This window comes from Cornus florida, unplaced genomic scaffold (assembly GCF_030987335.1).
Source record: "Cornus florida cultivar Cherokee Brave unplaced genomic scaffold, ASM3098733v1 CherokeeBrave_3.0.0_Hap2_Chr03, whole genome shotgun sequence".
Lineage (NCBI taxonomy): Eukaryota > Viridiplantae > Streptophyta > Magnoliopsida > Cornales > Cornaceae > Cornus > Cornus florida.
The window spans coordinates 24,369,461-24,388,028 of NW_026775573.1; the positions used below are offsets into that span (position 1 = coordinate 24,369,461).

Genomic DNA, 18,568 nt, shown 5'->3' on the forward strand with positions numbered 1-18,568 from the left:
AAAATATTTTTCAAAAAATATTTTTTCATTTTCTAGTGTTTGATTGTCGTAAAATATTTACGAAGAAAAAAAATATTAAAATTTAACAAAAATAACTTATTCATTAATTTTTGACAAGTTATTTTACATGCCTCGATAAACTCAACTTCAACCTCGAAGTAAACCTTTCAAACACCAACAAAATAAAAATAAAATAATATTTTACTTGAAATATTTTTCAAAAAAAAAAATTTACATCAAAACAAACAGAGAAAAAATTATTTTATAAAGAAAATATTTTACTTTGTTTGACCAATGTAAAGCCGCGCTGTTTCAGGACATCAACATGCCCGGAAATATGCTTTGGAGGCCCTACTAACTATTAATCAGAATATGGGACCTAATATTTAGCTCTTCTTTTTCTTTGGGCTGGTTTTGTAAGTTGACCTCTTCGTCCTTACGTTTCATGTTTCAACCACTTTTTGTGTGTCCACACCAAGTTGGTTCATCTTCAACTATCAAATTAAGAAAAAAACATGAAATTAAAGGGTTCTGATTTCAAACTCCTGATACAAAAAATGGGGCATTAGAAAGGCTAATCCTGCAAGGTATTGTGGACTTAAATGCTTCCATACAATGTATGCACACCGATCATTCTGAAAAAGTGCCTAAACAGCCAATGATTCAGCACATCAATAATTATAATTACTGCAGTCTAGAGTACTGCCTCACTTTTCAAAGTCGAGAAGATCAAGAGTTTAAGTTCTCGAGATAAATGTGTGTGTGAGTACGTTTTTTGCCAAGGTGTAAAATCATTATAATTATTTGTCACTCTCCTTTACAGTTAGATAAGAGTGACATCACCAAGAACCGTAGTGTTGTATTTCATGTACATTAGAGTGGAAGTCGAGATTTCAAATCCTCACACAAAAAACAGTGTCATTTGAGAAGCCAAACCACACACAAATGAAGAAGAAGAAGACACAGTGGGGGATCACAGAGGGCATAACAAAAATAAATAAATCTTATCCCAACTATTTTGAATAGATAAGGCAGGAAAAAAAAAATGAGTAACTATAGTTTGCTCCATTCATTTTCCTACAAGGATCATCTGTTTACCCAAAATGAAGTATCATCTGTTACCCCCAAAAGAACAATGGATCGTCGAGAAATCAATTATACAACAAGAACCTATTTCTTTTATACACTAAAGTAATCACGAAGGGGAATACTATACGGTCCTACCTCCTTTTTCTATCCGAGAGAGAAATCTTACCAGGATTAACACCGCCAATGAGAACAAAACTTTGAGCTCACAAGCCTACAAAATAAGGCCAAAAAGATCTTCCCGGGGCTTACATATTACAAGAAGAAAATTATTTGAGCTGAATCTTCGATCTAGTCATCATCATCCTCCGAATCTGCATTTTGGTTGTAAGAAGTTGGTAAATGCTTACCAATATCAGATAAAGATGCTGAAAACCAATAGAACAAAGAGAATGCAGCAACAATTCTGTTATGCTATTCATAGTATTGTTATGAGAAGGGCCTTGGCGCATCCATTGTGACTGGTTAAAAACGGAAAACAGCCTCTCCACATGCGGAGGTAAGGTTGTGCGCATCTGACCATCCCCAGACCCCGCAATGTTGGGAGCCTCGTGCATTGGCCTCATAGCCTTACATTTTTATAACTCTTTTTCTTATTATAAAAATAAAAAAGGTTAAAATACAGCATTTCAACATGTGTGTGTGAGAGAGAGAGCAGTTGACGCAGCATAAAATCAGTAAAGTTGATATTTTGTTTAGAACTGGAAAATGAATCTTAAATTCAGTTATGAATTTATAAAATGCTTACCAGATCGTATATCTTCTCCAACTTGTCCTCTATTTTGCAGCTGTCTCTTGATCATTGAGCATATGAGAATCCACCAATATATGTGGAAAACAAGCAGGGTCAATAGCATCGTATTGAAAACATAGTATATTATCATGGGATACACTTCTGACAGCCTCAAGAAGTCACGCATATAGTAGCTGAGAAATGCCAACCATACAAAGGAATATGTGAAAGCAAGCACGATTTGTTAAAGGTTACTGAAACGAGACATCTGCTTGGAGGACAAACCTTGTGGATCTTATTATCCAAAACGGAAAAATTATTAGCCTTAGTATAAGCCATGAAATAGCAAACAGTCCAAAGCACACACTTGCTCCAAGCTCCTTCTCAGAATATTTGAAAACTTTAGCAGCTTCCATAAAAACATCACTTCCATCATGCAGTGCAAGGATAACCGAACCAATACGGAAGAATCTGTAATATGGATAATTAATTAATTTCTCCCCAAGAAAATATCACTAATTGTATTTTGACATCTATTGAACTTAAGCCCGAACAAGAAAATACTACTATGCCATGAGACCATTGAGTAATCATCCCAAATTTTGGCAGACCAAGCATATATGGACATAAAAAAACAACACAAATGGTCTTCAATCAAAAACTCTTACCAATTACCATATCCAACAGAGAAACTATTATTGTGGAGAACAATCTAAAATTTTCAGACTTCGAGTAAATCACTACAGTCATAAATTTAACCATTATAAAATCTAAGACAAACAAGAGTGATTAGCGCAACGATATAGAAAGGAGATACCTTTGAATTCTCCCAAGGATCAAAATATATACGTGTTATTCACAAAATGGAACCAAATACTGGATCCATGGTTTAGAAGTTTGAGGCTAAACACTCAATACCCTTAAAATGCTTCGTTTCATTAAGAAACCAGGATTAAATGCTAAAAAGAAACTGGATGATGCAGGATATATACCCTAAAGGTCTTCAACACTGAAATTTCCAAAATAGGTACTTCTATACATATACATTTTTAAGTCAGCGGTATCTTTACTTCCGTGCTTTAGGTTGTTTCATATATTCAACTCTTTCAGAATAAACTCATAAAATAAGGATTTAACAAAAAACAACTAAACTGGAAATGAGGAACCAGTTCTTCCATATCGAGCCTTGCATTGAGTTCAATTTTTCAACTTTTCTGTGGAGAAAATAAATTAGAAATTATTCAGGAAAAAAATAAATAAATTAGAAATCTGTCTTATTCTAGATTTGAGGCACTTCTTGGATTCACTTTGAAGTTGAAGGTTTCTTTCTTTACATCTAAAATTAAAAACTTAATCTTCAAAAGATTGCTTTTAATTTAATTAGAGTAAATTTACAACGAGATTTGCATGAATAATTATTATTGATTGATCATATCATTAAAACTTTAATCCCATAACATAAAAAAAAAACTTTACAATTACAAAATCTGTTACATCGACATTCAAAACAATGTAATGGTCTAAAAATTGTAAATGACCAACTAATGACTGATAAAAATGTTTACTGTTTAGATCATACTATCTTTAGAATATTAAACCACCTCTTTCTTCACATTTGTGATACATACAAGGACCCCTCATATTATACATGGCAATCTGAATCTTAATAATGTGACTGGTTACTTTTACCATTTTACGTAATTAGTGCTTTGACAATTTTATATAATTAATTAGTACCAAGAGATGTATTGATTTACATTTCTATTCAAATGACGTTATTAAAATTTTCAATTGCATCTTATAGTATTGATCATCAATAAGTGATTTTTATTAGATTTCTAAAAGCATTTATTGAGGTTATCACAAGCTTCTTAGCATTTATAAGCAAACTTGTTTGCCTCTACAATATTGTAACGCCAGGTGAGAGGATGCATACATAAGCAATATACTATATTCACCAATATTTGAACTTAGGGCCACACTTAAGAGGCCCTCTTGAAGTTTCAAGAATTTCCTGAAAATGTTTCTATAAAACATTGAATACCTATCCCCTGTTTGAAGCACTATGACATGTTTCTACTGTTTTCTACTAACTTGTTCGGATCAAAATTCACATCCAAATAAAATTAAATTAACAGTTCAGAGAGTTGGCAATTACATAAGGAAGTAATTATAGAAACTGCAACTCCATTGGAAAATTGTCAAGTCTAGTGCTTATGTGCCCTTAAAAATTTGAAGTCCAAAAAAGTCACTGAAGTCATAGGTGTGCCAAATCATATTAAATATTTGAATTTTATAGCTTAAGCATTGCAAGCAAGTAGTGGGAGGAAGTCAGAAACAGGTTCAGGTCTGAGAAAGGGAGAAACTTAGTCCTAAGGGATTCTGAAGTTCTGGTCTGTCAGAAGCATGCAAACAGATATGTGTGTGAACATCTAGAATCATCATTATCGACCACACAGAAATAACCAATTTTTATACTAACAAACTGAGCGTCACAGCAGTTGGTTGTTGTGGGGAGGGATTAGAACCCCCTACACTGGTTCCTAGCCACATGCTCAAATCCTCTGAGCTACAAAGCCAGCCCGGTCTCCACTGGATCTGTTCCTGGGAGTAACCAATCCTCTTACCCAGCCATTTCGGGTTAAAAAAATGTGGAAGCGCTTTTCTTTTTAACTAATTTGCATTTCGGAAGAGTCAGTTTAAGTTTGCCTTGATAAGAATTTTGCAAATTTTACAAGTAACAAAGATACAAGTGCAGATTTGCGGTTTTCGAGTGGATTCAATATTTTGAGCGCCAGGGGTTTGTGCTTTTCCAAATTCAGGATTCATGCTACACCAACAATTAAAGAGGAGGGGAGGAGTTTAAGCTCCGGCGTGGACAAAGAGTGTGTGTGAGTACTTACCTGACCGGGGGGTAAAAAATGAATTAAAGAGTGACTGACAGATCTGGGCAGCAGTAGAAAAATACTAGCAAACTAAACCAACAATGGGGATGCAGCAAAAGCCATTACACGAGCTTCGCATAAATATGAAACAGCACGGAAAGAGTTTTAGGAGTCTCTGACATTATCTATTGTAGCACTGACTGGCTCAAATTTCACAGAAACAAATACAGAAGTGTGAAGTAAATAACTAAAGAAATAAAACTACAAAGGTACCTTGAAATGTATGAATAGCCAATCAGGAAAACAGTGATTACATGATGAGACATCATTACAGAGAAATCCTTCCTTCGAGTTTCCCACATGAGGAGGGCAACAATGCTGTATGCATAGAATCCACATTGACAAATGTAGTATAGCCTTACGGGAGGCCTGAAATGAAAATTTTGAAATGAAGACTGTGAGTTAAGAACTCTGTATGAATTGAAGAATCCTAGAGCTAAACATTTAAACGAAAAGTTGTTGCAGGCATATCGTAAGGAGAGCTAAGCTAAAACATGTTTCGAGTTCAACAATCTCAAAGTTATCCATTTTGGGAAACTCAAAATAATATCCCAACAAAGGACCATACCATGTCTCCATTTAAGACAGTGACAGAGAGAGTATCAGAAGGAAGCAATATTTTATCAGAAAAAGAGTTCTAAATTTGTGGAGAGGGTGCAAAAAAACCTTCATAGACAGCCATATCTAGAATTTAGGGTAAATTGCATAAAACCTCCCTAAAGTATCACCCGTATGCAAATAACCCCCTGAACTAATGGAAATACACACTTAAACAACACGGCGTCAAACAACCGTTAACGGAAATTTGAAGTTATGGTTTTTGCCCATTATGTAAATGATACCGTTTTAAAGCTTATGAAAACGCAATCTTATTAGTGCAATCTTTTCGTGTTATCAAAAGTAGTACCTTTTGGTTTTGCTCTGACAAACAACAACAACAACAACAGGCTTTCTATCACACCTTTTAACAAACATTTAGAATCCCAATTATCTTTTAAGAACCAGAAAAACCTCAAAATACTTCACTCCATTTTTCCTCCTCTCATACAGTAAAACATAATAAGAGCATCTTATGCAGTGTCATAGTAGAAATCTGGAAAGAGAGACGATAAGAAGGATTAGTTCTATCAGAAACTTAATGCAATGGTTTATCAAATGCTGATGTCGCTTGTACAGTAAAGCTTAGCATACGAAGGATTAGCAAGTGTCAAACTAACAGTACATTAAGTGAACATTCAAGAAATGAGATTTCTCTTTCAAACAGGTGGTCAAAAAGTCCAACCATATCTATTACTCACGTCAAATCTTGATTTGGCCAGCCTCTAAAATGCTCTTTGATATCTCTGAACCATGGCTCGTGGTAGATAAATGTCAAAATGCATGCTTCAACAATGGCATAATACGTTAGCTTCCACATAGACTCCACACATTTTACAAGCTTTGCCTGTGTATCCTTATTAATCTTCAATGGAAGGGCTCCACCACTCAACAAGAAAACGGCCAACCTCTGTAAAAAAGGTAACCAATAATATGGTAAGATATATGGTAAAAAATGAGAAAATTCAAGAGTTTAAGTTATGAGAAGGAAAATATTATATGGACTTTGCTTTCTTGATTAGATGTAATCATATAAATAACACAAAACATTGTTCTTTGCTACAGTGAGTCTTAGTAGAGGCGTACAGTTACATCAATATAAAGGGAGGAAAAGGTTCAAAATGATTACATTAAGGGCTGCCTAAGTATGTTACTAAAATCCAGCCTTTTGAAATCCAAAATATAAAAATGAACAAAATTTGAAAAATGTGGCAGATTTAAGTATTAATTTTAAATGGCCAGTTTTTGGAAGATCCTTAAAGTTTAGTTCTCAGAATCCTCTGCCAAATGTGTTTTATTGTCATCTTAAATTTCCAGTTTCTGAAAACCATTAAATGGTGTGCATGCAGACTTAAAAAGGAAATTGAACAGGCCCAAACTCAATCTAATTATGGTTTTGTGCTCTGTCACTGTGAGTTTCACTGGAAAAATTCATAGCCAAGAAAGGTAGAACTCAAATAAATACCGCAACTAAATCATCTGTTACATAATTTTCAATAAACATGCACAAATGAATAAAGATGTCCCTATACAAGGAAGAATATTTTCTTAATGCATTCCGATGTATGTACGAGATGCCCTTAGATGTAGAACCCAAGTTTCAGTTGCTATTTACAGTCCTATAGACCTCATAAGTTCTTTTAGCAACACAATGTGATTCTATGATAAGCCTATGCAAATTCAGCATTACAGAATTGAGTGTCTTTATATGTTAAGAAGTGTAAATACTCTAATATAAGTAAATTTTTGTGGAACTGCAAGATGTGGATTTCCGCGAGTAACTCTCAACTGTTCAAGCTTCTACGACAGATTCTTGTTTACATTCTAGAGTCTGATCTTCTTTCTTGCAAACTTGACTTAGTGTTGTTCAAGTGACAGAGCTTCTTACAACATTTTGTGTATTTATGATTATACAGGAATATAAATAGAGTTATAGAGTCAGCTTAGCATTTAAAGCATAAATAAATGAGCACAAATATGAAAACTTCTAGTTACTATAAAAGTCCAATTCAAGATTTATACAACTCCAATTCAAGATTTAAGAACTGACCAGAGTAAACATATAGTTACAATTTTAGCTTAGCATTTAAAGCATATATATATGAGCACAAATATAAAAAAATTCTAGTTATTATAGAACTCCAATTCAAGATTTATACAACTTTAATTCCATCTTTAAGAACTGAAAAGACTAAACATATATAAATGAACACAAACATCAAAACTTCCAAGGCCCTCAGTTATTATACAACTCCAATTCCAATTCAAGATTCAAGAAACAACAAGAGTAAACAAAACCTATACATGATGTTGCAGTATTGAATCAAACTGAAGAGATATAGCGAGATCTTACACGAAAGATGAATCTATCAAGCAAGAACCTCGCAGCAACAAAAAAGAATGCGAAGTATATGGCGACGATGAAATGCGAAGCGCTTGGAACGCTATCGTGACTCCAGATCGAGTCCATGAGAGAATTGGAAACTCAGAAATTCAGAGAAATGCCATCAACGGACCGATCCAGGGCTAAGTTGGAACTTCCTTTCCAGAATTAGCAAAAACCACGAGAGTATACGAATCGAATGATATATATTTGCCCTAATTTTCAGTGAATTGTAGAGAGAGAAGACTTGGAGCAGAGCTGGTTGACAAATAGAGTCTAGAGAGAGAGAGATAGATAAGAGAGGGAAACGGAAATAAGGGGGATGGGCGTGTTTTTGAGTGTATTGTGGAGGCTTGCAAGAATATGACTTAACCCCACAAATTATGGGACCATGTCTGGCTACGAACAAGTAATATTCCAATTCTCAATGGCACACAATAACCGATTTCAGAAAGGATTTTTCGTTTTATTATTTATTAATTTATTATTTATTATTATTTATTTTTTTGTTATAAGTGATGGTGATCTGAGGTCTTTTGTTTTATTATTTATTAATTTATTATTATTTATTTTTTGTTATCAATGATGGTGATGTGAGGTCTTTTGTTTTCTTATTTATTAATTTATTAATTTTTATTATTTATTTTTTGTTATCGACGACGACGACGACGACGACGATAATGATGATGTGAGGTCTTTTAGAATAATTTATAATTTATCACTAAACACATCTAATCCTATCATGCCATAAATATCGGACAATTACTAAAAAAAAAAAAATCTAAAATGACCTTAAGGAGATTTGAACATCCACCCCTAGTTATGAGGTGATTTTTATGTATAAGTTAAAAACCACACATTCCTGATAGAAATAAAATAGAGAATGTGCGAGTACCAAGATTACACCATCTAAGTTAATATCAATCAATAAAAGGAATAATTAATTTTAAAAAAGGTTTTGTTTGCACCAAATAAATGCATTGGATGAGTTTTGAGAATTATTTATTTAATTTTTTATTATTATTAATTTTTTATAGAGTCTTTCATTGGAGGAGAGTAGAATTCTCTTTGGTGCACTGCAAATGGTAATGCCAGTGCAGAATTTTTTATAATTTATTATAGATTACTGTTAAGGGTTCAAGTTTTATTAAAGGTAAAAAGATGTGAGAGAAATTTTTTATTATTTCTTGTTAAAAGAAAAGAAATCTAGGTGAAAGAATCATCAAATGCATTTATTTTCCAAAGTTGTCCCATTTGAGATACTAAAAAGAAAAGAAAATCATTATTTTCCTTATTTTGTTTTCTCCTAACTAATTTTATTATTGATTTCTTTTTCCTCAAACTTATTCCCTCCTACTCGTGAACATCTCAACAGTTTTAAAAGCTACGGACGGGCAGGACACTGATTCAAAGGTGAGAATTTTAGTCGGAGAAAAGAGGACCCGCCCTTACCATCATTTGAAGACGCTAATCTCTCTGATTTTTCAATTTTTTGTTCAAGTTATTATTTATATATATAGTTGGTAGATTTTGGTAATTAAATTGAAAGTAAAAAATATTTTTTGTAAATCTGATGCATAAAGTGGAGAGAGGGCACTTCACCGACCAAGGGTGAGCTTCCTTTTTGTCTCTTTCAAATCCGCCAAAATTATCCTAAATCTGTCGCGAATTGAGGGAGACAACTTGTACTCAACGGTAACTCAGCTGTGCAAGAGGGTTGGTTTGGCTTGATTTGTGTTGAAGCATGCACTCATGTGCAATGTGTGTACTATTTCGTATACATTGTTGAATTGTGACCATTCAGTCACGCGGTATTAACTGTGATTACAAATTTAGACATATATTGATATAAATTAGTTGAATCGTTTGATTTATAAAAGTGTATAACGATATCGGAATATTTGAAAAATGATTACCAACAAATTGATACGTCGTGCATTTTGATACGGTGAACCATGATTGTGACTAGAATATGTTGTCGACTTAGGTTGGCGTTCTGACTCAAATACCGCATTTGAGAAGGAAAAAAATGTATTTGTTTGTAGATTTTGGGATCAAATTCTAATTTCTATGTGTACAATGATTATAGGTTTGAGGGGGAAAATAATTAAAATTGAAATGAAGTGAGAAGAAAGATATTATAGACTTAAATGACTTGTAATTTCCGTGTCTTAAGTAATGAATTTTTTACATATATAAGTTGAACTATATTAAGGTGCTTTTTGATAAAACTGAAAATTAAGCATTGAAAATTTTAAGTGCTGAAACTTTAAGTGCTGAATGTATTAATTTGAAAACCTGTTTGATTACATTTTAATTTTAAGTACTGAATTCATTAAAATTGTTTATTATATACAAAAGCTGAAGTCTGAAAGTTGTACATATTACATGTTTAACCTCAATATCTGATACTCATAACAGTTTTATATTTATAATACAAAAATATTAATAAAACAACCACATCCACTCAATGAAATAAATAAATATGAAAATTTAAATATATGGATTTTGTATTACATAATATTTATGTATGGTATCGAGAAGGGTATTACAAATATTAAAGAAAGTAAAATTTAAAATATATGAGTTTTAGATTGAATAATATTTAGGTAGGATATTGAAAAGGGTGTTACAAAAATTAAAGAAAATACTTGAAAAAGAATTCTTATTTAGGAATAAAATTCTATTATATAAATAATTGATGGAAAATTTAAATCTATGAGTTTTGGATTACATAATATTTATGTAGGTATGGTGTTACAGAAAGTAAAGAAAGTAAAATTTAAAATATATGTGCTTTGAATTACTTAATATTTATATAGGGTTTAAAAATGATATGAGTATAAAAATAATGTTAAAAATATTAAAGAAAGTGCGTGAAATTGAATAGAATTCTGTTATATAAATAATTTTTTTCTATAGTGAATCAATATAAATAGTAACCAAAAGGCTATATACGTGTTTAAAATATATTAGGTAGAATTATGTTTTTATTTTTTTTGAAATTTGTTACATGTAATTCATTTTCATTAGAGAAATCGCAGAGAGAAACCCTAAAAGAGAGAACACAATTATATGAGGGTAGAGTAGTCATTAAAAAGTTATTTTTTAAACCCAACTACTTACCGTCTTCTATGATAATCGATAAGTAACCTTCCCCATGCTTAAATTTTTGGCCTTTTTTAAACTGTACTTACCATGTTAAGCGGTATTCTAACATTTTATCAAACAAACTTGTTTTTAAAAATCATTTACCGTGTTCTGCATTCAACGTTGAATTTTATCAAACAATCTTTGCATTTTATTTGGTGTGTGATTTTTCTTTTATATTTATTGTGTTTATGCTTTGCCTTGTGTAAGAATTTTAATTTTCTCTCCTTTTATCTTTCTTTTTCTTCATTGATAGGACAAAAATAGAACTGGACAGTTTTTTACAGTTTAGTAACTTTTGAAATATTCCTATTTTCTGTACTTCAAGAATGGAACCTGTAACGACCCGAACCCGTGGGTTCGGACCGTTACCTGGGTCCTTATCCTGACCCGAGGTCACCTAGGTCACACCGTCAATTTTTTGGGTCCTTAACCATCACACAAGGCAATCCAAGGTTCAAAATAATTAAATGTCATGCCGTGAATGCAATGTTATGCATGTCACTCCCCATTTTCAGGAAAATCCATCACTTCGCAAACTGTTAATATAACCCGCCCTTTGGTGACTCCGCAGTAACACGAGAGAAGGATTAGCTACTGTCCCTGACCTTTGGTACCCCGCAGTGTCATTTTGGGCATAGATAGCTCAACCATGTTAGGGCAATTTCCCTAATTCCCTCTAGGCTATATTAACACACCGGCCCTTTGGTGACTCCGCGGCAACCGGGTTTTCTCAAAACCGTTTAATCAAAATTTCTCCCTAAAATCCCCTTTCACTTTTATTTCAAAACACTTTCCCTTTTCTTTCATGCCCAATGTCAAGAAATGCATGTCATGTACTTCTCCAATAATATTAGCATAAAAGAAATTTACACTACACAATTTAACATGCTCCTTCCTAGCATCTTCTTGAAAATTAATAAACACTGTAGGCATGTAAATTAACATCTAAGCATGTTTTCACATAATTTCATCAACACATACAAGTATAAATTCCAAATACAACAAATATATCATTCTCAAGACAATTAACTTAAAATTAAGCATGCTTTGCAACAATTAAAGAGAGATGACTCATAGAAGAACAAGAAAAGTGTGAATTAAGAACTCCTACCTCAAGATTGTGCAAAACCCCCAATTTTACACTTCGAACCCTAGGATTAGAGGTCCTCCAAATGGTGGCCAAATGAAAATTGGCTCCGATCAATTCGAAGCCCTCGATGCGCTCTTTAATTTGCCGCAAACGGCATACAAAATCTCCAAATAGTGAGAGAGAGATCTAAAGTTGAAGTTGTAGAAAAAGAAAAAGAAAAAAGAGAATTGGGAAGGTGAAAGAGAGACCTGTGGGAGAGATAGAGAGAATTGAGATCCAAAGTGGTCTTTAGACCACTTAAATGGGGTGAGGTGGGTTCCACCAAATTTTATTTTCTTTTCCCTTTTCTTTTGCTTTTAATTTTCACCACATACACACATAATTACACATATGCACATACTAATTTCAACCACATAAAATTCATTAAACAAAATGCATGAAATACTAATGGACCCAACTAAAATCCCTATACACAACAGTACCAGTAACAGGTCCTACACGGGTCCGTTCGGTCCGAAAACTGAAAAATGCACAAATGATCACCCTTACATTTCAAAGAATCCTGGACTCAATGAAATGTCCCAAACAACTCACAAACACAACCGGTACACCCTGTAGTGTCCGGTACGCAAAACGATAAAAAACGGAAATGCCCTTGCGGCGTTAAAATTTCCAAAAAAGAAAAATGTCGAAAATTGGAAACATCACAATCTCCCCAACTTAAAAGGATTTCGTCCCCGAAATCAAGCCATACCTGGGGAAGAAAATAATGTTGGATACTTGCAGCGAACTTCCTGCTCAAGCTCCCAAGTAGCCTCATCGACTCCGTAGTGCTTCCAAAGAACTTTTACTAACGGTATCGTCTTGTCCTTTAACACTTTCTGCCGTGTGTCAATGATCTGAACTAGTCCCTCTTCATAGGAGACATCCTCATCAATATTCACATCAACCCAATCCAAAACATGAGATGGATCTGGTTCATACTTCCGTAGCATCGACACATGAAAAACATTGTGAACCCTGTCCATCTACGGTGGCAAAGCAAGTCTGTAGGCAACATCTCCTACACGGTCCAAAATCTCAAACGGTCCGATGAACCGTGGCGACAACTTACCACTTTTCCCGAATCTTATCAATCCTTTTCGTGGAGAAACTCGTAGAAAAACATGGTTTCCCACCTTAAAAGATAGCGGTCGTCTCCGCTTGTCTGCATAGCTCTTCTGTCGACTCTGAGCTGTGAGCAATCTCTGTCTGATCAATTTAATCTTCTCAGTGGTCTCGAGTACAATGTCGGGTCCTAAGGTGGCTGTCTCGCCCACCTCAGTCCAACAAACTGGAGGCCTACAAGGTCTGCCATACAACGCCTCAAATGGAGCCATCTCGATGCTTGCCTGGTAACTGTTGTTGTAGGCAAATTCAATAAGTGGAAGGTGATCCTCCCAACTACCTCCCAAATCAATTACATATGCTCAAAGCATATCCTCCAAGATCTGGATGGTACGCTCCGACTGGCCGTCTGTCTGTGGACGGAATGTCGTACTAAGATGCAACTCTGAGCCAAACGCTGCTTGAAGTCTTTTCCAGAACTTCGAAGTGAACTTGGCATTCCTATCTGATACAATGGTTATTAGAACCCCATGTAACTTTACAATCTCTTTCATATAAAGTACACCAAGTGCCTTTGCATCATCTGTTACCGTAATAGGCAAAAAGTGAGCCGTCTTGGTCAGTCTGTCAATGATGACCCATACGGCCTCATTGCCTCTCCGTGACTTGGAAGGCCTGTCACAAAATCCATAGCAATCTGTTCCCATTTCCACTGCGCTACAGGCAATGGTTGCAACAAACCTGTTGGTCTCTGATGCTCGGCCTTCACCTCCTGATAGGTAAGGCACTTAGCCACAAACTGGGCAACATCTTTCCTCATCCCGTTTCACCAATACTGACGTCTCAAATTGTGATACATTTTGGTACCACCTGGATGAACTGCAAAGCGGGAAGTGTGAAACTCCAGTAAGACATCCTCACGACAAACCGTGGGAACCACCAATAAACCTCTGAACCGTAGACCCCCATTTGCATGCAAGGTTCAATCCTTCACTGTCTCACCATCGAAGATTAAGGCGTGAATGACATCTAAATCTGGGTCTTTGTCTCTGTGACTCAATCACTTGTCCAATAAGAATAGGCTGAGCCACAAGACTAAACAAGAATGCTGGCTCACTGCCAACACCGTCATCAAAACAATACAATCCCATCTCTACCAAATCTTTAAGTATTTTCCACTTCCGAATAGCTAAACAAGCCAGAATCCCATGAAATTTCCGGCTTAAGGCATCTACTACTACATTTGCCTTGCCCGGATGATATTGCAAGTCAAAAATGTAATCTTCCAAGAACTCAACCCATCTTTTCTGTCTATTGGTCAAGTTCTTTTGGTAGAAAATGTACTTAAGGCTTTTATGATTCGAGAACACCTCGAATCTTGCACCATACAAGTAGTGTCTCTAACACTTTAAAGCAAAAATAACTGCTGCTAATTCCAGATCATGAGTAGGGTAGTTGTACTCATGAGTCTTCAACTGCCGAGACCCATAAGCTACTACTCTACCATCCTACATCAACACACATCCCAAACCATCACGTGAAGCGTTACAATAAATCACATAACCCAAGCTACGCTCAAGTATCACCAACACTGGAGCTGCAGTCAATTTTGTCTTCAATTCTTGAAAAGATGTCCACAGGCTTCTTCCAGACAAACTTGATTCCTTTTCGGGTCAAACTGGTCATAGGAGCTGCCAAACGGGAAAAATCTTTCGCAAATCTCCGACAGTAACCTGCTAAACCAAGAAAACTCCAAATCTCAAAAACATTCTTGGGTTGCTCCCAAGTTAAAACTGCTTCAATCTTTGATGGGTTAACCGATACTCCACCTTCTGAAACAACATGCCCTAAAAATTTCACCTCTTGTAGCCAAAACTCACATTTCTCATATTTGGCATACAATCGGTGCTCCCGCAAAATTTGTAAAAGAATACTCAAATGGACCTCGTGCTTCTCCCGAGATCGTGAATACACAAGAATGTCATCCACGAAAACTACCACAAACTGGTCCAAGTAATCGTGAAAGACGCAGTTCATCAAGTCCATGAATGCCGTTGGCGCATTAGTCAAGCGAAAAGGCATAACAAGGAACTTATAGTGTCCATAGCGTGTGTGATACCCCTCGGATCCGAGATACGGGTTGATCAGGCCCAGGCCCAAACCCGAGAGAATATCAAACAATTAAAATATTTTAAATCGAATACAAAATAGAAAAATATAAAATTTAAATATAAAATCCTCCAATGATAAATAATAAATTAATTCTCCAAAAACCTTCAAGGTTACAACTTGGGAATCCAACTAGTGGACCCCTAAACCAAACTCCAACTGAAACTGAGTAACTGAAAGTAAAGATATTCCAAAACTAAAGCATGAAGTGAAATCCTACGTCGTTAGTAGAATGAATGAGAGTCTCTGCTTAGCATGATCAAGCTTGAGACTGGAACCGTCCGATACTTGAAAAGAATAATAAATGAGTGGGTTAGGCCTACGAGCGAGTTCTAATCTAACTGCAATCCATACAGTGATCCGATACGCAGATAAACCGTAGACACCTCACAATATCTATCTAGTCCATACATATAAATATATCCACACTAAGGGACATTCACTAGTCTATAATAGGGTTCTCAACCTGAATAGAAGGCAACATGCGAAAACGCATCCAAAGGTGGGCATGAGTACCTAGACCTAACAGGGTACACCTTAACCTATTATAACCAGTTACGTATCCACTGCATATACGCACCCTAACCAACGAGTCTGAGACTCAAGCTCATCTCGTGGTACCATAAACACACATATAAAGTCCGTCTAAAACCAAGGTATGTAGTTCAATTATTTATCGAACTGACATACAATAACAAATTAGTTAGTCATTCAACTTATTCAGTTGATATGACTTAACCATCATCTATTAATCCAGGAAGCCACTCAACTTAGTTGCAGTTGATTTGACTTAAACACAATTAGGATTCAATATTTATAAATCCATTCCTTTAATACGTTAGGTTAGGTTTAGGCATTTTGAGCTAATCCTCCATATCCTTGTAAATTACATCATATATATAACAGTTTAGTAATTTACAATCCAAAACTAATATCCAAATAATTGCAGAAAGAAGATTAACAATCTAGCAATTAAAATCTAGTATTAATCTATGTAATTGCATCAAAGAATTTAATATTCTAACAATTAACATCTAAAACATGCATAGTTCAAATTTAATATAACAATGACTCTATCATGTATTTAAAATAAGTTCTATAATCATATTATAGTCCAATAAATCGCTAAATTAATTTAAGCAATTTAGTTCCTTCCATCCGGTAACAGCGTACTAAGTTGTATACTTATCTTTTGTTTTATCTTTTAGCACAGAACCATACACTATGCCACAAGTCTAATTTATTAATTAAAAGACTTCACCGTGCATTTAAAATAAATTTAGAATCATTTTATAGCACCCTAAACTGTCAGATTAAAACTAGTCAGTAAATCTCCTTCCAGCCGTTAACCGTACGCAAAGTTGTTAAATAGCGTACTGTTAATTCTATTAAAACTAAGGGGTAAATTTATGCCATTCAAGACCTTAGTTACATGTTAAACTAATTATTTAAAAACCCATTAAATTTCTAAAACTGTTCAAGAACCCCAAGTGCCTAAACAGTAACTGAAAAGTCACTGTACACACAAAATAATGAAAGAGCCTGCTCTAGAAAAATTGAGCAGGCTCAATGCAGCATAGAGCCGGCTCTAAACCACCTTGGAGCCGGCTCTAAATAGGTGGGAGCCGGCTCTTGACATTCCAGAGCCGGCTCTCTTCCCCCCCTGTGAGCTATCTCTCTGTTCTAGCTTTGTCTGCTTCGTTTCTGACCTCTGCTTCAACTCCGGCCAGTTGCAACCTTTCTATTTGGTTTTTAAACTGATCTAGGAATCTTATTTAAGCCTAAAAGCATCCCCCATGACTATTTTACAGTAGTTGACAACAAGTATAGTAATAACATCTGCTACAAATTTAACATGATAGAAGCGACGAACTGAACCCAGATTTTGCAACTACTGTAACAGAATTATTTTAACATATACAGATCATCAAAATATCATATAATAAACATATATTTTTAGTTAATGATCAACTAACCCTAGATACTATCTAGGTGCATAGAACACAGGCCAACGGGAGAGAAGAAGAAGAGAACTTGCCTGTAGTTTTAGACTCAAAACTTGTCGCCGTCTTCCTAACTTTCGGCAACCACTGCAACACTGTTTAGCCTCCTATTACTTCTACTCTTCCCTTCTCCTAGGTCTGACCTTGAAGCCTCAGTCGAAAACCTCACAAACTTGCTCTGCTATCTCAAAGCCTCACTCTGTAACTTTTGGTATCTATGTTACGTGAGTAGGGTTTTTCCAACCCTTAATACAGATTATAACTATGTATATATATAGGCGTAAAAATACTAAACCCTAATCCTTGTTTAATTAAAGACAGAGCCCTAATCCTAATCCTAGTCGGCCCATAGAACCTAAATCATATACATATTTGATTCATGTATGACGGCTCAAAGAAAACCCTAACTGAAAAAAATGTATTTAAAACCTTAGTTAACATATTTACATATTTAACTTATTCAAATTAAACAATTACCAAATAATTAAATTTTAAAACAACCAATTTATCAAGTAGTTCAATGTAACAACAACAATTAATTAAATGGAAATTAAATCAAACAAGTCACAAAATACAAATAATTTCAAATAAATCAAATAATAAACACACCAAAAACGCACTTAAATAATTTATTAAAAATACCGAGACTATCCTTTAAACTTAGGGGTATTACACCGTATACGGAACATTGTCTTTGGGATATCCTCATTCCTAACCCGTAACTGATAGTAACCTGACCTCAAGTCAATCTTCGAGAAACAACTGGTTCCCCTCAACTGATCAAATAGATCATCTATCCTTGGCAAAGGATACTTGTTCTTGATGTTGGTATGATTCAACTTCCGGTAATCAATGCACAACTTCAAAGAACCATCTTTCTTCTTAGCAAACAAGACCGGTGCGTCCTACGGTGACACACTCAGTCGGATGAAACTTTTCATCCTCATATCATCAAGCTGCCTCTTTAATTCTTCCAATTCAACTGGTGCTATACGATATGGTGCCATAGAAATCGGCGCGATACCTGGCATTAAATCAATAGTGAACTTCACTTCTCGGTGTGGAGGCAACTCTGTCAAATCTTCTAGAAACATATCCAGAAAATCATGAACAACTGCAGGATAATCTTCTTCCACAACATCATCTTTTTCGACTATAAGGCTAGCTAAGAAGTAATCACCACGACTCCGTCCACGAACTCCATGAAACGATGAAATATGGGAATCACTCCGATCTCCCACGAAAAAGAAACAATCTTTCTCGGGAGTGCAAACTGTGACTCTACCTCTAAAACAGTCGATC

At 35.0% G+C, this 18,568-nt stretch overlaps 1 protein-coding gene across 1 annotated transcript; it reads right to left on the reverse strand.

Annotated features, from left to right (window-relative positions):
- Nucleotides 1–985: 985 nt before the first annotated feature.
- Nucleotides 986–8,101, reverse strand: LOC132299971 (ceramide synthase LOH2-like). The gene is made up of 6 exons (XM_059796894.1): nucleotides 7,715–8,101; nucleotides 6,063–6,271; nucleotides 4,978–5,133; nucleotides 2,105–2,290; nucleotides 1,835–2,013; nucleotides 986–1,400 (listed from the first exon to the last, which is right to left on the reverse strand). The coding sequence occupies exons 1-6, from the start codon at nucleotides 7,829–7,831 to the stop codon at nucleotides 1,378–1,380; spliced, it is 870 nt and encodes a 289-aa protein (XP_059652877.1). The 5' UTR covers nucleotides 7,832–8,101; the 3' UTR covers nucleotides 986–1,377.
- Nucleotides 8,102–18,568: the final 10,467 nt, after the last annotated feature.